Here is a 21,001-nt window from a genome sequence, read left to right as displayed (position 1 = left end):
TGTGGGTGACGTGGGAAAAGGCCATGGGGATGGAGAGAAGGGAAACCTGTTGGGACAGGGATCTGGTTGTGGAGACCAGAGGTGTGATGCCTTCCAGTGTGCTGCGATGAGTGAAGCACCATAGGCTTCCAGGTCCAAGAACATCGCTCCTGGCTGACCCCACGAGGAGCTGTGTTGTGGCCATACTGCCTTTCCATGCCCCGAGCCCAGACAGGAGGATTTCCCACGATTGCTCTCACAGCCTCAAGCTGCCAGTGAGCACCGAACCCCCGGGGCTCGGGCTGTGCCCTCTAAATAATGCAGGAAGGCAAGTGCCGGCTGCAGGGGCTGTGGGTAAACACGATAAATGGCTGAGAAATAGAGCATGTCTTTTGAGAGCCACCCCTGCGGTGGAGATGCCGAGCCCCGAGCCCTCCTTCTTCGGCCAAAGTGGTGCTACTGGGCCGGCACAGGTAGAGATGTGGGAGCGGAGGAGGAGATGGAGCAGAGCTGCTGAGTCCACCGAAGCATTGGAAATTGCATTTCACGGCCGGGCGGGTTGGGATACCAACCCCAGCACCATGCGCCGGGTGCTCAGAGAGGAGATAAGATTTGATTAAGAAGGCCGCTATTAATTTATGGTGAGTACACTCACGATAGTGGAGAGGTTGCTTTTAATTAATAGCCAGGAGGAGAGTTTTAAAGCTCTTGGTCTCAGTGGGGGGAGAAGGAGAGGGAGGGGAAAAGTAAGGAAGGAAGGGAACAAAGTAAGTTGTGAGGATTAACGGACTCGTCTGCAATTCTAAGTCTTGCTTTTAAGTAAAACTGGAGAAAATCATTGTGTTCGAAGACACACTGTGGGTAGAGGAGTATGGGGTAGCCTGGCTGATCCATAGGGCTGAGATGGGCAGGATTGTGCTGGGTGCCTTTGGCATCACTCTGTGTGCCTGTGGGGACCCGGGCCACCCTGTGGCACCCCATGGCCACCAGCTCAGCCTGGGAGGAACAAGGGACAGCTGGGGTGTCCCCCGTGGTTCACATTGTGCTACTGGGCCACCCCTTTCAGCTGGGGTCTGGACCGAAGGCTGCTGCTAGGATGGATATTGGCTTTGATGGGCGGTGGGCTGGGGAGGATGGAGTCCTCCTGCCCCACTGCTGGCTCTGTATAAGCCTCAGGGAGGCTGCGTTGTGTGGCCAGCGCTGGAGCCCCCTCAGCTGCCCCCTTCCTCATGACACTGGGATGCCTGTGCCCCTGGGGCCACCTGGTTCTGCTGCAAATGGGAAGGGGAATCCCTCAGCCCCCAGCTGGGTCCCTGCTCTACAGCTCCAAGCCATGCTGCTCTGGGGGTGTGTGTGGAGGAACCCCCTTCCTGGGCTTGGGGTCACATGAAGGATATCTTTCCCGGCCATATCCAGTGTGGCAGCACAACCTTTCATCCCAGCTTTGAGCGAGCTGAGCCGAAGGCTGTGTCACGCTGTGCCTCTCTCCTGCTACGCACGGCTCCTCTCGTGGGGCCACGCTTCGTGTGAGCCAGGCAGGTTAGAGAGGAGCAAAGATGCTTTGGCACAGCACCTCGTGGGGCACCAGAACCCTTTGCTGGTAGGTTTTGGTGGCAAACTTGCATTTCCCAGGCAATGAGATGAAAGCTGGGCTCTGCTCAGAGCCCTGTGCCAGGGTGGGTGTCCCAGTACGGCCGTGCTCTGAGCTCCGTATCACTGTGGGTGAGCAGTGCTGTAAGGGTGCAGGATGCAACCTGCAATCGCCAGCTCCCACCAGTGCTTCCCCATGACTGTTTGGCTAGGTTCGGCGCTTTCCTTGCCACCCCTTCCCCAAATCTGAAGCCAGCATCAAGTTACTGTGGGAGAGAGGATGGACTGACGGAGCTGTGTTCTGCTGGAACGCACCGAGCACGGCTCCAGCACTGGCCCTGCTGTGCCAGTTGAGGCTGTTGCAGCCGCGGGCTGCCGTCTGCCAGCAAAGCAAGTGGGTGCTGGCAAGCAGGGACCATGCATGGAGCAAGTTTGGGGGTGTCATGATTGGGGGGTAGCAGCACAGGTTGCTTTGTGCCTGCTCAGGTGCTTGGAAAGGGGGGAAAGTGGGGCTCAGCAGGGATGCCTATGCCATCTACAACCCATGCTCTGCCTCATCCTCTGTGCCCCCCTACCCCGGATGCCTGGGTCTCTGCTCGGTGGCATATCGTGCTCTGCGGCTCCCAGGTGCCGGCAGCGTTCGGCATTTCAATTCAATGTTTGCTTTTTATTAAGGGGATGAAGCCTCATCTCAGGAATACTAATGGCTCCGGCAGCGGTGGAGAGCACTGCTAATCCCCCAGCACCTGCCGGCCACCCTGTGTGGCCACTGCCCCGGGAGGGGACCACGGTAGGGACATCAGGGCCATGCGAGGGGTTCGTAGCGGCTCCTGTCCCATTTAATCAGCCGGATGACTTGACCAACGGCCACTGAAAAATTGATGCCTCCTAACTGCGTGCTGGTGTCCAACAAGGAGAAAATGTAACTTAGTTAAGGGATGGCTTCTCCGGTGGTGGCATGGCCCTTGGGATTTCCTAGTCCCGGGTCAAGTCCCTGGGCATGGGGCCACCCAGCTGCGGTGGCCACCAAGGGGACATGGTTAGTCCTTGTGCAGGATGGGTCCCGTGGGGGGATCTCATTGCACCCACTGAGGGCTGTGACCCCACTGGGGTACCTGAGTGTGTTTTAGCTCCCCGTGTGTGCTGTGTCTGGGGCTGGGGGGCATGCCAGGGATGTTAACCCCTTCCCTGCCATGCCAGTGCAAGCTCCCCCTGTCCCCGAGATGAGGAGCGGCTGCTGTGGTGCTGGGGAACTGCGCTGCGAATATGTGACACAAATGAATAATAAAAACAAAGGAAAATTACCCTTTTTATTGAAACTCATTTTATGAATAAAACAATTATTCTGGTAATTGAAAAAATGTGTCATTAAATTAAATGCAGTGGTTCCTATTAAAATTTTAGTGGGTTTCTTCTTCTCTGTTTCTTTTCCCCCCCTTTTTCCTTTCCTCCCTCCCTCCCTGCCTCTGCTGGCGGCTAAAAGCTGGTAATTATAGCGGAGGGTTTCGCTTTCTCTTTATTGTTTTTTAATCTCTTCTTGCTGTGGAGTGCTAGCGATAGTCTGATGCAAAAGAGATTTAGCTCCATCTCCCCATTCTGGGGGGGGGGAGAGGCATTGGGGGCTGGAGAGCAGGGCTGTGCACTGGTGGTGCCCGTGCCAGTGTTCCTGGTGGGTTGCAATCCTGCTTTCTGGGCCGTGATGCCCTGGGAAGGTTGGGGGAGCAGGGAGAGGGCTTATGTCACCCCAAGGTGTGGTGCAGGCAGCAAGGCAGGTGGGCTGGATTGAGGACATCGCACTGGTAGGGACCAACATGCTTGGGGCTGCTTGGTGCATCCTGCTGTTTCTTGCCCTGAATGCACTGATCAGCTTCCAATTAGCATGCTGGGGTAGGGCTGGATGTCACCCTCTGTCCCCAAGGGGCAGTGGAGTGGTGATGCTGTGCGGAACGAGGGCTGAGCCCAAGCAGGGAGGGCGACTGTGCTGTCCCGGGGTCACTGTGCCAGGCAGGATGGGGGCACCCCAACCTGCTGGTGCTCACGTGAAGCATCCACTGTAAAGATTGGAGAAGGACCTGGGTGTCCTGTAAGCTGCTGGTCCTTTGCAGGTGGCTGAGGGGACCCATGGGCTGGGCTTTGTGCCCCCAGCCCTGTCTTGTGTCTGCTTTTGGGGTTCATGGAGTGCAGGGGGATTGCACCCTCCTCCCCCCTCCAGCAGCTGCCTGACAGAGCCCTGCCCTTGGCAGGCATTCCGGGATTCCTCTGGGCTTAAAAATCCCAGTCCCTTCCCATCAAAAGGGATTTGGAGCTGGGGAGAGGGGGGCTTAGTTCCTGGCTTGCCCATTACACCCAGGAATTAGGATCCATTACTGCTCTTTTGGCAAGACCGGGGCCCCTGCCCTACATCTGCACCCCCTCCCCGGCACTAATGCACCCGGCTCAGACCCAGCTTCTGGCAGCCCTCATGTAAATAAAGTGCAGGGGCAAAGATTTTGATCCCATTAGGCAGGATTAGTGCCTTGCGAGGCCTTGGCATTAAAATGTCATCAGCAGTGGAGAGAGAGAGAGAGATGGGTTCGTCCCCCTTCCTAGTTCTCCTTCTCCTTCCCATTTATCCCATGGAGCGCCGCCGGCAGCTTGGATGGAGTGGCTCAGCTCCGGGTGCTGTGGGGGCAGGATGGAGATGCCATGGTGTGGTGGCACCTCTCTGTGTCGTGGGGGCTGTTCTGGGCTGGCATGGCACGGCACAGCACCCATGGCACAGCCCATCGGCCCCTGGAGCTCAGCGCCGTCCCGCGCCGCCGGCAGATGTGCAGATGTTCCCAGAGACGCCTCTCGCTGCTGCCTGCGTTTGGAAAGTGATGAATTTCTGCACCAACTAATTAGACTCTAATTAGCAAGTGGAGTGTAAACAGTCTCAACAGATGGGGGAGAGGCAGAATTAGCAGTAATGACCCTTTGTTTTGGGGTGGGGCGGGGGATGTGGCTGTCACACACCAGCAAACCTCCCACTGGGTCCAGGATTGGGGATCGCGGCCTCCGTCTGTGCTGGCTCTGCGGTGGGGTGTTGGACGCCCCGGATTTGGTGGTGCTATGGGCTGTCCTGCTGCCAGGATGGTGGGAGAGAGGAGCTCTCGCCTGCTGGGGGGCAGATGCCAAGGAATGGAGAGAAACTGAGGCAGAGAGGGCTCCAGAGGGGCTGGGTGTAAGGGGATGCTCACAGCATCAGGGCTCCATGCCCTTCTTTCCCTTCGAGCAGGGCATGTCGTGCTGGTGGTGAGAGCCAGTGCCGGTGGCTGCCAGGGCACTGGTGGGCAGGAGAACATTGGGAAGAGCCTATCTCCTTCCCAGAGGCCTCTCTGGAGATGCTGGCACTAAACCAGCCGTGTTCCGCTCCCCATGTTCCTCTCCTCCTCCTGCTGCCCCAGTGCTGGGCTGGGGTCCAGAGTTCAGTAACACCTTCACCCCCTGCAAGGGGTGCCCAGTGCCCCCCAGGACACCCATCCCTGCTGTCCCCTCTCTGTGGCTGAGGTGGTTTTGGCTTTCCCAGGGGAGCAGAGGAACTGGCTGGGAATGAACAGGGGAGCTGCTTGTCCAAGGCAGCTGCCGTGACCTTCGCGGGTGGATAATGATCGCACGATCAATAGTGGAATTAGGAGCCGCCTCTCCTCCTCTGCGCCGTTTTTCACCCCTTAATGCAGAACAGATGGCTCGGGCGCTTCAAAGCGAGATGAGCCTTAGCTGCTTAAAATCAAATTAGGATGTATGCAAACTGCGTGCTGGCCCAGGGGAAGGTGCACCAGGAACACCCTGCCTCCCAAACACCTCCTAAACGCTGGGATCAGAGCAGAGGATGCACTGAATACACCAGGTCTCCATCCTGGTGCATCCAGCCAGGCCCCAACAGCCCAGCGCTGCAGTCCAGCTCCCCTGTACAGCCCGTGTGTACGTGACCACCGATGGTGGATGAGCCTGTTTTGCTACGGTTCCTCACTGCAGCGATGTGTCGGCTGCATCTATAGCACAGCTGGACTCCCAGTCTAGTCCATGGTTCATTTACTGGTTTCATGCAGGAGGTGTTTGGCCCTGGAGCTGATGTCTGGCTCTGCCACGGTCCCAGCCTGGGGCTCCGGTAATCCCACAGGTCTCTGGTGTGACGTGGGTGAAGCCCTGGCATTGCGGGTCAAGCTTTTGCCATGCCGTGGTGAGGAGCGTGAGGAGCGTGCAGAGCGTGGCATACGCACAGATCTTGTTGCCTAGAGGTGTGCATGTGTCCCCACGAGCCCAGCTTGATTGACCCCAGCACCGTGCATGGGCCTCATTCCTTGGGCATCGTGAAAGCCGCAGCTCGGCTGCAGCAGCGCTGCCATGAGCTCTCCGGGCTGGGGAAGCACACGGCCATGAGCCAGGCTTGCGGCCGGCGGCCCTCCTTGCCAAAGCCCCTTGCCAGGGCATCCCTCTGCCCCTGCAGCTGCCAGGGCTTGCAGGGTTCAGCTCCGATGCCCCACGCCTGCTTTGGGAGATGCTCCGATACCGGATCCAGCCCAGTGCTGGGGCAGAGGCATTGGGGCGAGGGCTGCTGGCTGCTGAAGGTCAGAGAGGAGGATTAAATTAAGAAACGACCAGCTGCTCCTTCCCCGCTTAATGACTCGCCTGGCATTTAGCATCACCCCAGGGACAGGCAGGACTGGGTATAAATCACTGGGGCGTTTCCACGTGGGTGCAGCAAGCGACACCCAGGTCGTGCAGGAGCCAGAGAGGAGAGGGACCCCCAGTGCGGATCTGGTGGTTTCTGGGTGCCTCTGAGCTCTTGCAGTGGGGCACTGGGGCAGGCTGAGCCCACGGGCACCGCTTGGTGCCTGCTCGTGGTGTGGTGAGCCGTGGCAGGGATTCAGCTCGCGCGCGCACAAGAAAGCAAAGCCCTACCCCAAAGAAAAAAAACCCAAAGCCGTGATTGAAAGCACACTTGAAAGCTGCTGGGGAATATGAATGTGTCTTTGAAGTAAAAGGGCTTCCATTTGTTAAGCACAAAATGGAGCTGTGTGTTTCGATTTATAGTTTTACTTAGCAAATAAAACAGGAGAGGAGTAAGTGTTTATGTCTCCCTCCGCTCTCAGCCCCTCCGCCCTCTTCACCCCCCCCCGAGTTAAAAGCTCAGTGCTTCTGAAACGCTGGGAAGGCAGCCGGGAATAAAGCAAAGCAAGCAGCTTAGATAAACCTTAGATGGGCTAAGCTCTTGTCGATAGGCTTGTGAGATGGCTCAGGGTCGGGGGAAATGGCCAGTGGAGGGGCTTGGGGGCCTTGGCTGAGACAGGGGACGGGGAGGTGGCCACCAGCATCCCCCTGCCCGCTTGCCTATGTGCTGCTGGGTTATACATGTGCCTGTGCTTAAGCGATCCTGCTGTGGGGCAAGCTATGGGGCTGGCAGGCTGCGGGCATGTCTCTCACCCCCTTTCCCTCTTCTTTTGACAGACGATGTCTCCCCGTACTTTAAGACGGAGCCGGTGCGGAGTCAGGTCCACCTGGAGGGGAACCGCCTGGTCCTGACGTGCATGGCAGAGGGCAGTTGGCCCCTCGAGTTCAAGTGGCTGCACAACAGCCAGGAGCTGACCAAGTTCTCCCTGGAGTACCGGTGAGTTGGCTGCTGAGCATCCAGGGTGAATCCCACTCGGAATGTCTGTTCCTGCCGGCTGTGGTGCAGCGGGCATCGCTGGGCTTCCTGCGAGGGGATGCCGTGCCGGGAACGTGGGCGGCACGGCAGCAGCCGTTAGCATGCTAGGAGCTACCGCCTCTGTTTGGAGAGCAAACGGTGGATTTAAGCAGGTCAACACTGGGGAGGAGGTGTTTGCACAGAGCAGGATTAACACAGGGCTGCAGATCACGGCAGGCTCGTGGCTCCCTCAGAACGGCCCGACCGAGGGAAGGACCAAGAAGGAGCAGCACGAGAGATCGCTCTGGGTTTGAGCATCCAGCCCTGTGCGCCAACTAATCGTGCTGCAGAGCGGCCGGCCTCATGTCACTGACTGCTTGGAGCTCGCCTTTAAATCAAGCTGGGCACCTCTCGCCGTCTCTTCTGTGTGCGTGTGTCATCCTCTCTGTTTTAATCAATAATTCAGCCCGAGACAAGCCGTTCCCCGTTTAAAGGCATTGAATCCAAAGGCTTCTTGTTGCTGTAGCAACGTGGGGCTGCTCCGGGATGCCAGGAACGCAGACAATGTGGCTGGGTGACATCCCCTCCCCAGCACTGTGGGCTCTGCTGGGTCTCCTCTCCAACATCGTGTGCTGTGTTGGGTCCCCTCTCCAGCACCGTGCTGGGTACCGGGTCCCCTCCCCAGCACCACGTGCCGTGCTGGAGCAGTGGCCACCCTACGGCACCATGGGGCTGTTCTCTAAGCTGTGGTGGCTGCAGCTCTGCGATGTCCCCAGTGCTCCAGGCTTGGTGCTGGGTGTTTGCACCAGTGCCGGGTGCCCTATGGGATCAGTCCCTTGTCCCTAGCCCTGGTGTTGAAGCTCAAAGACCTCTTGAACTCCGGGATTCCCACAGCTCACACCTGTCAGAAGTCACGTTGGCTGCAGCAGGAATGATGCAAAATGTCAGCCCTTGCATGGGATTGTGGGGACAGCAGGATGAGGGGATGCAGAACCCCCTCCTCCAGGGCAGCTGCACAGTACTGGGGCAGAGCCACCCACCCTAGGCGGGAGAAAGGACTCAGGACCCCAACCCCAGGCTCTGCCCCACTCTTGGAGCAGGTTGGGGTGCCAGGGGTTACCTCCAAACCCAGAATAGGGGCTCTTAGCTTCATTTCTTGGGTCTGCTCTTGCATTTGCTCCATGCTTTGGTTTATCCTTCTGTATGAAACGGGCCAGTGCTCATGGCTTTGCTCCGGGATGCCCAGCAGCTCTGGAGCCCCACATCCCTGCATCCTTATGCCAAGGTGACTCCCTTTCCCGGAGCCCCAGGCTCCTGCCTCCAGCTCCAGCTTCCAGCCAGAAAGGATTAAGGAAGGAAGCGAGAAAATAAACAAACACATGGGGAAAACCCAAACAAACCCAGCCGCAGCTAATGAAGCAAACAGCCTCTATGCAAATCGTTTCCTGGCTTTAACCCGTCCTTGCCATCCTTGCTGCTGTGAGGATGCAACCTGCTGGCATCAGCTTTGTTCTGCCCAGCGCGTTCCGCCTGTCCTGGGTCTCCATGGGGATTTAATGTGTCGAGATCGGAGTTTGGACGCCTTGCCTGGAATTGAAGGCTGCTCGTAAGGAAGGCGAAGTACCAAAATTAGTTATGATGGGCAGAAATTGAATTTTAATAGAGATGTCGGTGGCATGGAGCCAGCCTGCTCAGGCAGTGGGAAGGTAGTAATTAAAAGTTAACGAGTTTAGAAACAGAGTAATCCTTGGAGAGGGGAAGGCTGGTGCTGATGGCCAGGGAGCCTCAGGGATGCTCCTGTCCGTGCAGAGGCCAGGAAGGGCTATGGGTGCATTGGCAGCATCGGTGAGGGATGCAGGATGAAGCCAATTCCCCCAGGTATGCAGCTGGCGTGTGTCCCCTGGTGTGTCCCCATTCTGGGGCAGGAGTGACCTTCCCTGGGGCCTGGCTGTGCCCATGATGGGATGCACCATGCTTTGCAGCAGGTCCGTGTGCTGCAGGGGGGCTGTACCTACAGAGCCAGTCGGGTTTGGTGGCATCACCTCATGGTTCTCAGCCAGAATGATGTGTCTCTGAGCATTTTGGCCTCAGAATCCTCTCTGCTCCTCCCCAAATCCCCTCTTGCAGCAGGGCATCCCACGGGCACCGCCTGCTGCAATCGCCCTTGTGTCTTTACCCATTTTTCTGGGGGTTGGGGCGCACATTCTCTCGGCCCCATGCTCCCCATGAACCACCCTGGTTCATCCTGGTCTGATGGTTGGACGAGCTCATGATGTGTTTAAAGGGAAAGAGCCGCTCTCCCAGTTTGGCAGCGTGTTTCCATGGTGACCGCCCTTTCCTTCCCGCAGCGATTCAGCCGCCAGCTTGCCACCAGAGTGACTTGGCGTGCGGAGAAGGGCAGGTGGGGAACGGGCTCCACAGGACCCTGGCCATGGGCCAGTGAGGGCCAAGGCAGTCCTGCTGCATGCAGGTGGAGCCAAACCCTCGGGAGCATCCCTAGGGACTGAGGGGGGATCAGAGACCAGCTTGCCTCCATGTGCATGCAGAACATTTCCCCCTCACAAGCATCCCTGGGGACTGAATGTGATCAGGGACCACGGGGGGGAATGCGGACCAGCTTGACTCCGTGTGCATGCAGAATATTCCCCCTCAGGAGCATCCCTGGGGACTGCAGGGGATCGGGGACCAGCCTGGCTCTGTGCTCGTGTGGAATTGTCCCCTTGTGAGAGCATCCCTGGGGATCAGAGACCACGAGGGGATTGGGGACCAGGTTGGCTCTGTGTGTGCATGGAGCTTGTCCTCCATCTCTGGAGACCGGGATGGGGGATCAGGGACCAGCCTGGCTGTGTCCCTCCCTCTTGGGAGCATCCCCAGGGTAGGGACCAGCCTGGCTGTGTGTGCACAAGGACCTGTTCCCTCCAGAAGCATCCCTGAAGACCACAGGGGATGAGGGACCATCCTGGCTGTGTGCACACGAACCCATTACTCCACCAGGAGCATCGCTGGGGACCGTGGGCGGTGAGGGACCATCCTGCCTTCACCCATTTGCTGCCTCTGTTGCCTACTGCTGGTGTGGGGCATGTGGAGACGACTCTCACATGGGACCCCAGCTGCCTCCCAGACCCGGGGACCCCCCGGCATAACCCCCATCCTCTCCGATGCTGGTTGTGACCTTCGTTAAGGTGACAGCAGGGCGGGCGGTGGAGGCTCGCCCGTACGCTCTGCTCCCGTGCCCTGGCACGCTGGCACTGAGCTCTCCAGGGCCAGCTCTGTTTTTCCATGCATAATCTCGCTGGTGCCGGGCTCTCCTGCGAGCTCTCTAGAGCCTGACTTCTTCTCGTACGAGGAATCATAACATGCAAATCAGGCAGCTTGATGTCTTTAATGAAATCCTCGGAAGGAAAGCGCTTCTCTGGTGAATTGAGGATATTTATTTCTCATACAAGAAATTTAACATGCAGATTAGTTGGGTCTGGTAATTTATCACATGAGATTGTCCTATTAAGGGTTGCATCGAGTCCTGCTGCCTTCGGAAATTACCTTACACATAGATTACCTCTGGACAGACTCCCATCCGTAGAGATGCATCTTCTATCTACTAAATCAGCCTTTTTTTCCTATCCGCATGTCCCTTCGCAGCTGGTGCGGGAGCCCAGCAGCTGCTAACGGATCCCCTGCCTCTTCCCAAGAGCTCAGATCCCCTTTGCTGGGAGCTCAGAGCCTGGGAAAGTGTAATTACAACTCCAACGCTTGCTGGTTTTGCTGCTGCAGGGCTCACCATGCCTCTCCCCAGCAAGACAGGGTTGGCAAGACTGAGCGTCCTGGTACTCCCCTCGATTTCTCAGCCACCACAGCCCCACGTCCACTCGCCAAGACTCCCTCCAGCCCTGCGGTCGGTGTCCCCAGAGGATGTCCTCATCTCTTTGTGTGGAAACATGAACAGTGAGCCCTGCGTGGTCTCACTGAAGAGCAGATTTGGGGCTGTTTTGACTCCCCATCATCCTGGGTTGGGGTGTTCTGGGGTACCTGTACCCCAGGGATGCAGGGAACACAACATGCTGCAGACACAGGACTCCATCAAGCCTTTCTGACCTTTTGAGGACCCCATGCGTTTGATACCTATACTTTATCCGCAAATTATGTAAAACATGGATCCAGGACCCTCTCAAAACCACAGACCTGGGAGCAAACTGGGGGGTTCACCTGCAGCTCCCTGCCGGAACCCCAGCCCGTGACGCTACTCACAGGGACCACGTCCCTGCTCCAGCTTGACCAGCTCTTTGCCAGCCTGGGTGTGAAGCACAGCCCTCTCTACCTTGGGGTGCTAATTGCCATTCAATAATATAATTAATGGGAGTTGATGAACATCAGAGTGGTTGCAGCCAGGTTAAGTAGGAGCCCGGCAGTGAACTCTTGGTGCTCGTGGCTCCAGCCTGGCCAGCTTCACTTATGGCATTGCCACACATGGCAAAGCACTTGGGAGAGACGGTGAGACAGCGCGGAGCAGGTAATGGGCAGCACTGGGTGGGTTCTGCTGGTGATGCTTGTGCTGTGATGCCTCCTGCCTTTCCTTGTGCCTTGTTTGGCTTTGAGGGAGAAACAGGGAGGTTGGCATGAACGAGAAGTAGCGATTGCTGGGCACGGGGCAACGGTGCCAGCAGAGCATTGGGGCTGGCAGGAGGCATGTGGGGGGAAAGCCATGGAGGGGATCTCCTTTCTGGGACCTTATGTGGGTTCGAACAGCCACGGGAAGGCAGAGGGCTCTTAGACCTGAGGATGTCACTTGAGTTGGACGGCGGTGCCAGCTGAGCTTCCAGCGAGCCCTCCGGATGCTGCAACAGGGATCGAGGCTTGTGCACTCACTCCCCTCCCTGCTCTGCAGGAAGGCAGCAGATTAATACATGGGCATTAATTATTAAATGGCTCATTGTTCTGGCGGGGCCAATTGAGGCGGCGATTTACAGGAGTGCCAGCGCCTGCCAAATTCCCCTGACCAAAGGAAAGCACTTCTGGCAAGCGGAGAGGCAATGGCTCCGGCCACGTGTGTCAAAATGGAGCCCTTTCCAATCAGGAGCTAATTGAGATCCAATAATACAGTTAACAGGGGCTGATGAAATACCAGGGGGGTTATTTAAAACTATATCGAGCGGCAGCCCAGCGCGGCGGCTGGGCGCGGGCGGAGGTGCTGGGATGCGTGGCTCAGATGCTGGGAGTCGTTAAACCTTTGCTAAGTGTGTTTTAATGCTCACTTGACATTTCATTATCACACACTAACTATTCAAATACACGTCCCCTCTAGAATTAATTAGTTGTTATACAGGATATTAATCAAAGGGGACCGTGCCAATGTGCTTATATCCAAAATCCGATCCAGCTGTTGCTGTTACTGGGCGGTATTGGAAGAAGTGCACAGATTTCTGCACTCTTTTGGCTTTCAATTTGATGGATCAAATCTTTTGGCTGATGCTTTTCCCAGCCCCTCTCCACCCCCTCAATCTAATAATAATTCGGCTGCGTCAGCCCCACGCTTCTCAGCAACCCTACAATAATAGAGCCGTGAGCATGAGCCAAGGCTGGGGCATCGCTCTGCCGGAGCGCAGGGGCCTCGCGGTGCCGTGAGCAACCCTACGATAACAAAGCGGTGAGTGCAGCCCAGCGTGCCGAGTGTATCAGCGCCGCCGGTGCTTTGCCAGGGTTGCACGGTGAGGAGGGGGTTGTGGCTGATGGTGATGCTGTGCCCTGCCACGGCGGAGCTGCTGATGGGAGCCGCGCTGGGTGGATGGATGGGGTGGACGTTGTTCTTAATGTGCGACCCATCCGTCTGTCAGATTGATCCGGTGCCAAAGCCTTCTGGCTGCTTGTGCAAACCCACCAGTCCCTCGGCATGGGGCTCGGAGCCCTCTCCTGACCCCGGGGCCAAGCGTGGCACAGCCACTTCCTGACAGAGCCCAGAGACCGCTGCTGTTTTCCATGAGTACATTTTTTTTGAAGCATGGGTCAGTCTTCACTTCGGAAGTGCTTTTCCCCACAGACGATGCCCCGTCAACCTCTGTCTTTAAAAAACAAACCAAACAAGTCCTTGAAACAGCGGAGTCAGCAGCAAAGGCTGCACTGGGAGCGCGGCCAGACCTCTGTCCCAGCTCAAACGGTGCACAACACGCCACGGGGCTGGCGGGTGGGCAAAGCGACCCGGTTGGGGCAGTGCCCATTGGCACCGGGCAGCAAGGTTGGCCCCAAGTGGCAGAGATGCTTGCTTGGATGGTGAGGTGGAGGCAGGAGCTCCTGGACACGGGGGAGCAGCTGTGGCTGTGGCTCTTGGCTGCTCCTGCTTGCTCAAACTGGGGGGAAGCCGCACGCTTCACCCCTCCTCCTGCCTGCCGCGCATCACCCTGCGAGAGGGGGAAATCGGTCACCATCCCCTTACAGGCGTGAGGGGGAAGAGAAATCAGATCAGAGTGGTCTTGGCTAAAAGCCGCTGTGGACGCCGAGCGTCCGAGAACGAAGTCTCTGCACATATTTGGTTAATGACTGCAGGCCAGGCTGCGCCCGGTAATTGATTTCCTTTCTCCAGGCTATTTTCAGACGCTTAGGTGTGTGCAGAAGCTTGGTTCATTAATAGCTCCTCCAGCGGTGCGGGGACCAGGTCCTTTTAAACGGGTCTGCAGGGGCATCCCCATCGCTCCCTGTGCCCATGGAGGTGTCCCCATCCCAGCACATGGGGACAAGGGGCTGCAGTGGGGTTGGGCATCGCTGGGTGCTTCGTGTACTGAGTGCATGTGAGTCCCAAGGGTGCGGACTCATGGGCTGCACCAGCAGCTTTGCACCAACCCCTTCCCAGGATGAGGGCTTGGAAGGGATGTGGCAGTCCAGATGTGTCAGGGGGGTGCACAGGGGGGGTCTGTGTGGGGAACGCGCTTGCCCTTCCACTGCTGAGCAGGCAGGTGAGCATCACCCGGTGTCTGTACGTCTGTCCATCTGCGTGCCTGCGTGTGTTTAGGAGTCATGGTGTGTGATTTATTAACGAGGACACCACAAGGAGAGCGGGCCCATTATTCCTGGTGTCCACATCAGTTCCTGACAGCTCCGTGGAATTGAAATATCTTATTTAAAGCCTCTGGGGATCATTTTTAAATATCAGCTGTGACACTCAAGGACTCATTCCCAAAGGGCGTCTTCCCTTCTCCCACGTGGACGGGTGACCCCCAGCGCGCCGCGTGGGTGGGTTGGGATGTCAGTAGGTTTGATGTGCTGTGTTCATCCCTGCTTCATGGTGGCACCAGGCAAGGTGGGAACCCCATGTCCCCAGCCCCATCTTCCGCACCGGGAAGGTGGGCACTGGTGCCCGATGTACTTCCCAGCAGAGCAGACACGCTTCTCATGTCTTATGGAAGTTTAATTTACGCTCAGTTATCAAAAGAACAAACAAAGCTCTGCCGAAACAGCCTGCGGCATGTTTTAATGCAAGATTAGATTTTGGGCAAGGAGGGCTGAGCTTGCTTATTTATTGCTTTATTGCTTTATCTCGGAGTGCTCCCCGTCAGGGAAGGCGATGCTGCAGCGCTTGCCTGTTCCCCTGAGGGTCTCCTGCCTGCCAGGCTGGTTGGGGGGGTTCCAGCCAATTTTGGGGGGTGATGGAGCAGGATGGGGGGAACTGCTTCAGGAGGTCTGATGGCAGTGGAGGTCCGGCTTGGGGACCACAGGGCAACACTCGGGAGTGGTGGGTGAGTCTAGACACGATTGTTTCCTTTATCTGCTTATCAGCTGCTGGCGCCCGATAAGAGCAGACGCTGGGGAGGATAAAGCAATTCAGCCTCCACTAATCAGAATGGTGCTGGGCTCGGCCACGCTGGGGCTGAGGTGGAATGACACCAGCAGACCCTGCTGTGCCTCTGCGCTGCCAGGGCTCAGCACAGGGGTCAGGACAGCGGGTGTCACATCCCTGGCAGCCGCCTGCACTTTTGACAGTTTGAAGCCTCTTGCCCAGCACTTCCCGGTGGTGGTGGTGGTGGGGTGGTGAAAGCACCTCCGGTGTCCATGGCCACGAGTCCCTCTGCGGTAGAAGGGGACACTGTATTGTCTTCCCACTGTACATTTGTGTGCACACACATGTGCATGCACAGACGTGCACATCCATGGAGACACACGCATCCAGCAGCTGCTCCATGGGGAAGGAGCCAGCACCTGGTGCAGGGGTTGCTGCAGTAAATGAAGGGGTTGTAGGACCTTACATCCTCTCCCAGGGCCTGTGACAGTCACTTAGATGTGCCCCCTGCCCCTGGGGTGGATGGCAATTGGTCACACAGTCTTTTGGATGTGTCCCCTGTGTCCCTGGGGTGGGTGGCAGTCGGTCACAGCACACTCTGAGCTGTCTCCTCTCCCACAGGTATATGATCACATCGCTGGACCGCACACACGCTGGCTTCTACCGTTGCATTGTCCGCAACCGAATGGGAGCCCTGCTGCAGCGCCAGACCGAGGTGCAGGTGGCCTGTAAGTGACAGCTTGGCTGGGTGGGACACACCTGGCTTCCCGGGACGGCTTTGGCATCAGTGCAGCCCATGGCCAGAGCATTCCTGGGGCAATGCTAGCAGGGACACGGAGCTGTTGCTGCCTCTGCTGCTCCCATTGTCTGGTCGGGCTGTGGTTGTTGGGGGTACAGGGGGGCACCCCATGGTCAGGGCAGAGCATGGGGTACAGGCAGAGAACGCCAGGGATGAGAAACCCACAGCAGCGCATGAGAGGAGGCAGCTCTGGCTCGCTGGAGGGGAGAATAGCTTTGCAGTGCGGAAGCAGCGCTGCTCCTCCCTGGCTGCATGGAGTGATTTAAGCAAATGCTGTTTATAATGGTTACTGAAAGCAAACAGGAGCGTGCGGGGCCGGGCGACTGCATCCATCAGTGTGGGAGAAGGGGTGGCCAGGCTAGTGGCTTTGTGCCGGGTGCCACTGCCTGGCACGGATGCTGCAAAGAAGTGAAACCAAGAGGGATGTGCTGGATCTTGGGGCTCTGCACTGGGGAATGATGCAGAGGCACCAGGAGGGGTTGAAGCAGGGCAGGAGGGTGCTGAGGCTCGGGATGCTGACTCTGTGCCTCCCTTCTCCATCACCCCTTCCCTCCTCCATCACCCCTTCCCTCCAGGATACCCCCAATCCCATCCCCTTAAGCCCCACCTTGAGGAGCAATGACAAATCAGAATGCTAATGAGAAATTAATAAGGCAGCTGCACTAACAACTAATGATAATGGCAAAGTCGTTAAAAAAAAGATTCTTTACATGTTTTTAATTACAGCAATTAAGAGAAGTCAATAAACCACCCCCACCCCCGGCTTCTCCATGCACCCTGCTTCACTCTGCCTTCCTCAATTCCTGTGCGCTTCCAGCCTGCGAACTTCCAGGCAGGATGGAGGCAGCGGGTGCCCCAGCCCTGCCTGTGGAGCCAAGGTCGTGCCGGGATGCTCCTGGCACTGGGCTGCGGGTTGGGGCAGGGAGAGGTGCCAGGGATGAGCCCTCCTTGCTGCATCCTTGATGGGGGACCCCTGGGCAGCCCCAGTATGGTGTGTGAGTGGTGGGGCTGTGCAGCTCAGGGGACTGCAGGGATGGATCCTGGTATGAGTGCAGCCCTGGGCACGCAGGAGCAGCCCCACCAGCCTCCCACAGCCTGTGCCAGCCAAGGAGAGGAGGGGAGAGCAGACCCCGGGGCAACTCTTCTGCATCCTCTGGCAGAGCCCATCCCCGTAGCCTCCAGCCTGCTCCCTGGTCGGACCCTGCTGAGTACCCGGGTGCATTGCCAGCCCCTCCCCAACCCCTGACACGGTTCTTCCGCACATTTTGCAGACATGGGGAGCTTCGAGGACAGCGAGACTCAGCAGAGTGTGTCCCACGGGGAGGCAGCCGTCATCCGAGCACCCCGCATCGCCAGCTTCCCCCAGCCCCAGGTCACTTGGTTTCGGGATGGACGGAAGATCTCCCCCAGCAGCCGCATGTGAGAACCCTTGGCATCCCCTGGCACTCAGGGACTGTGTTTCCCTCGGCTGGCATTGTCCTCACAATAAGGATGTTTAACCGAGGTCTTGAGCGCATTGTGCTGAATCCTGGAGACAGGCTTGGTGACTAAGGGCTCTGTTTGTCATTGGGGAAATGAATTGAAAAAGTGAAAATAAGAGAGAGGGAGGCAGGATAAAGGGATGCAGCACGTGCCAGGGTGGTAGCTGGCATAACAGACCTGGGCATGGCACACATGCCTGTGCCCGGTGTCCCCATGGAGCTGCAGCAGCCCTGCTGCTACCAGGACAGCGAGCCCGACGCTGGCAGATGCACCGTGCAGGAATTGAATTTGTAACCCACGTTAGGCAGGAATTGAACTGGTCTCCTTTCTATTTGCAAAGCAGGACCGAGGAGATAAAACTACTTTATCTCATATTTAATGGTAAAAATATATTCCCCAAACCATTTTATGCTTTCAGCAGATTAGATCGTGCCTTAAAAAATATAAAACGTAAGAAAAGTCCTATTAATCTGCACCGCCCAATGTGCTCCACTTGGCGCAAGGGAGTGTGGGGTGCAGCCCCAGCACTGTCCTGGGGGTCAGAGGCTGAGCTCAGGGTCAGGGGTTGAGCCAAGGGAAGGCAGGGAGTCGCGCCTGTCCCTTGTGGGTGCCCTGAGGCTGGTGCAGGTGCTGGGTTGGAGAACAAGGGTCCTGGCTACCCACATCAGTGTCCGCATTGGGTTCTCATCCCCATCTCCTGCTGCCCGCTCGTCCCCACAGAGCCATCACGCTGGAGAACACCCTCGTCATCCTCTCCACGGTAGCCCCGGACGCGGGACGTTACTACGTGCAGGCGGTGAATGACAAGAACGGGGACAACAAGACGAGCCAGCCCATCACGCTGACCGTGGCCAGTGAGTGCAGGGGGCACTGCCCCCGCGGCCCCGCTCCCCCTCCACCGCCTGGCTCATCCCCAAGATTAATTTGCAGTAAATCTCTTCGGAGGCTCTGGCTTTTGCTGACTTAACAGTTCAGCCGCCTCAAAAATTTATTTAGGCACTTTGGGCTGTGCTGCAGGCACTAATTGTATCGCGGGCAGAGCTCCCTCTCTGTCCCCGCTGCCGGGGTGGGGGGGATCTGGCTGTCTCAGGACGGGGCTGTGGGATGGGATGGTGCCAGGTAGTCCCAATGGAAGCAGCTTTGCTGTGGGACACCCTGCCCTGCTCCTGCCCACAGTCCCACACTGCTCCGGGTCAGCCCTTGCTTGGTGGACACCACAGTGGTCCCATCCCTCTGGTCCTCTCGGTCCATGCAGGACCTGACTGAGAGTCCCTTGGCCCCTAGTTCAGGTGGTGACAGCCCATCCCAGTGAAGATGCCCCAAAGTGGCATCAGTCCTCCCGATACTCCAATCCCATCTCCCATCCCGCAGCTCCGTAGTGAGGTTTATCCTTTCCATGAAGGGCTCTACCTGTCCCCCTTTCCCTCCTGCCCTATTAATCTGTTTTTCTATACCTCGGCATCCTGGTGCTTAATAAACAACCTGGAGCCCGTGTTTATGGATTCAGCTATATCAGCAGCTTTCAAGCCGATCGCATTTTTACAGCGCCTACACGAGGGTTTTTTATTGTTGCAATCATTTTGCTTTATACACTCCCTCCCTCCCCACTGCCAACCGGGACTGCCATGCAGCCTGGGCGCTGCGCTGGTGCCATGCGGTGCCACAGGGTCCTGCGGGAGAAGAGGGCTTAGGGAGAGCTGTCAAGGCATCCTGATGCCAAGGTGATGGGCTGGACCTGTCTGTCCTTCCCGCAAGAGAGCAGAGCTCATGGCCTGCTGGTCCCCACCATACCTTCTCCATGCCAGGCAGAGTAGGCTTTGGGTGCCCCATCAGCCTCGCAGGGGTCTGGGGTGCAAGGGGGTGAGCAGGGGGTCCTGATGGATGTTGCTCTGGCCTCCTTCTCCCCAGATGTGGGTGGCCCGGCTGATCCTATCGCACCCACCATCATTGTCCCACCCAGGAACACCAGTGTGGTGGCTGGGACCTCGGAGGTGACCATGGAGTGCGTGGCCAACGCCAGGTGAGTAGCACTGGGGCAGATGGGATGGGAGTGGGGCATCTCGCTGTGGGCATCACCTAGCCCAGGGCTGGGTGTCCCCAGCTCTTTCCTGATCCCTTCCCACCAGGGCTTCTGTGTCCCATGAGATGCAGTGAGGTGGGGATTTGGTGGCGTCCAGAGGGTTGGGACTGGTTCTTGATGTGCTCCTGGCCCCTCCAGGCCACTGATCAAGCTGCACATCATCTGGAAGAAGGACGGGGTGCCCCTCTCCAGTGGCATCAGCGACTACAGCCGCCGGCTCACCATCCTCAACCCCACACTGAGCGACAGCGGCTTCTATGAGTGCGAGGCCGTGCTCCGCAGCAGCAGCGTGCCTGCCGTGGCCGAGGGCGCCTACCTGTCTGTCCTGGGTGAGGGGCATGGGCAGCCCAAACCATGGATGCGATGAGTTGGGGTGGTCTCAGCCTGGGGACTAAGATGGGTCACCAGGGATGGTTTGGTGGCGGGTCCAGAGTACTCCAACTCTAATGCCCATCACTGGGCTTCCCTTTGCAGAGCCACCGCAGTTCATCAAGGAGCCAGAAAGGCACATCACGGCCGAGATAGAGAAGGTGGTGGCCATCCCCTGCCAAGCCAAAGGTGAGCTGCTCCCGGACTGCGCTCCCAGTGCCGCTGTGGCTCTGTGCCTGACATGTCCCCATCCCTGCAGGAGTGCCCCCTCCCGAGATGGCCTGGTACAAGGATGCTGCCCTCATCCGCCTGGAGAAGCTGTCCCGCTTCCAGCTCCTGGCAGATGGCAGCCTGCAAATCAGCGGGCTGGTCCCTGATGACACCGGCATGTTCCAGTGCTTCGCTCGCAATGCGGCTGGAGAGGTGCAGACCACCACGTACCTGGCCGTGACCAGTAGGTGCCAGCGACCCCTACCCCGGATCCTGGGGAGCCCTGCTTGGGTAGTGGGTGGGTTGTGCCTGGGACCCACCCAAACTAGGCTCACAGGGGGCTTGGGGACCCCAGGAAACCCTCCTGTGGGGATAGGACCCTCTCATGCCCTGGGATTGGGTCAGCTCCAGGCTGGGCACTGGGAAGGGCTCCAGGGGGAACTGTGCATCCGTCTGTCCTGCAGGCATCGCCCCAAACATCACCAGGGGTCCCCAGGACAGCACGGTGATTGATGGCATGTCCGTAATCCTCAACTGTGAAACCTCCGGGGCTCCGCGCCCAGCCATCACGTGGCAGAAAGGTAAAAGGTCTGGGGACACTGAGATGCGGGCAAGCCTGCCCTCCGAGCCCTGCGTCTGCCCTGCCCATCCCTGCCTGCCTACATGGCCACAGGGCATCCTCTATGCGTTGCTCCATGGCCACCAGGCTCCGTGGCCACCAGGCTCGGCTGATGGCTGGGGCGCTGGGAGCTGATGGGACTCCTCCGTGTCACCCAGGGGAGCGGATCCTGGCCAGCGGCTCAGTGCAGCTCCCGCGCTTCACCCTGCTGGAGTCGGGCAGCCTGCTCGTCAGCCCCGCGCACCTCGCCGATGCTGGCACCTACACCTGCCTGGCCACCAACTCGCGTGGTGTGGACGAGGCATCTGCCGACCTGGTCGTTTGGGGTAAGGCAACCCGTCAGCGTGCCCGTGTCGCCCAGCTCTGCGGCAGCCGAGCTCTGCCTGCCACCCGCCTGCGGGCACAGTGCAGGAGGGACCCTTCCCAGCTCTGTGGGCTGCTGGGTGCTGCCTCCCACCATGCGT

The 21,001-nt window shown here is 58.1% G+C and overlaps 1 protein-coding gene across 3 annotated transcripts in view; it reads left to right on the top strand.

Annotated features, from left to right (window-relative positions):
• Nucleotides 1-21,001, top strand: part of SDK2 (sidekick cell adhesion molecule 2) — a 50,588-nt gene that overhangs the window by 13,164 nt on the left and 16,423 nt on the right. For 2 of the 3 annotated variants that reach the window (XR_008452907.1, XM_054083581.1), the window contains exons 2-11: nucleotides 7,039-7,198; nucleotides 15,600-15,706; nucleotides 17,049-17,196; nucleotides 17,980-18,113; nucleotides 19,168-19,279; nucleotides 19,478-19,668; nucleotides 19,814-19,897; nucleotides 19,968-20,162; nucleotides 20,383-20,499; nucleotides 20,696-20,863. Coding sequence is in view for 2 of the 3 variants with exons in the window: in XM_054083581.1 (XP_053939556.1) it covers nucleotides 7,039-7,198; nucleotides 15,600-15,706; nucleotides 17,049-17,196; nucleotides 17,980-18,113; nucleotides 19,168-19,279; nucleotides 19,478-19,668; nucleotides 19,814-19,897; nucleotides 19,968-20,162; nucleotides 20,383-20,499; nucleotides 20,696-20,863 (1,416 nt within the window). In the remaining variant the exon portion in view is untranslated. Of the gene's footprint in view, nucleotides 1-7,038; nucleotides 7,199-12,782; nucleotides 12,858-15,599; nucleotides 15,707-17,048; nucleotides 17,197-17,979; nucleotides 18,114-19,167; nucleotides 19,280-19,477; nucleotides 19,669-19,813; nucleotides 19,898-19,967; nucleotides 20,163-20,382; nucleotides 20,500-20,695; nucleotides 20,864-21,001 lie in introns of those variants that run through there. The other variant, XM_054083583.1, reaches the window with a different exon arrangement.

Source organism: Cuculus canorus, chromosome 18, assembly GCF_017976375.1.
Source record: "Cuculus canorus isolate bCucCan1 chromosome 18, bCucCan1.pri, whole genome shotgun sequence".
Lineage (NCBI taxonomy): Eukaryota > Metazoa > Chordata > Aves > Cuculiformes > Cuculidae > Cuculus > Cuculus canorus.
The sequence above is the reverse complement of the archived record's forward strand: the minus strand, read 5'-3'. Positions and strand labels throughout refer to the sequence as shown.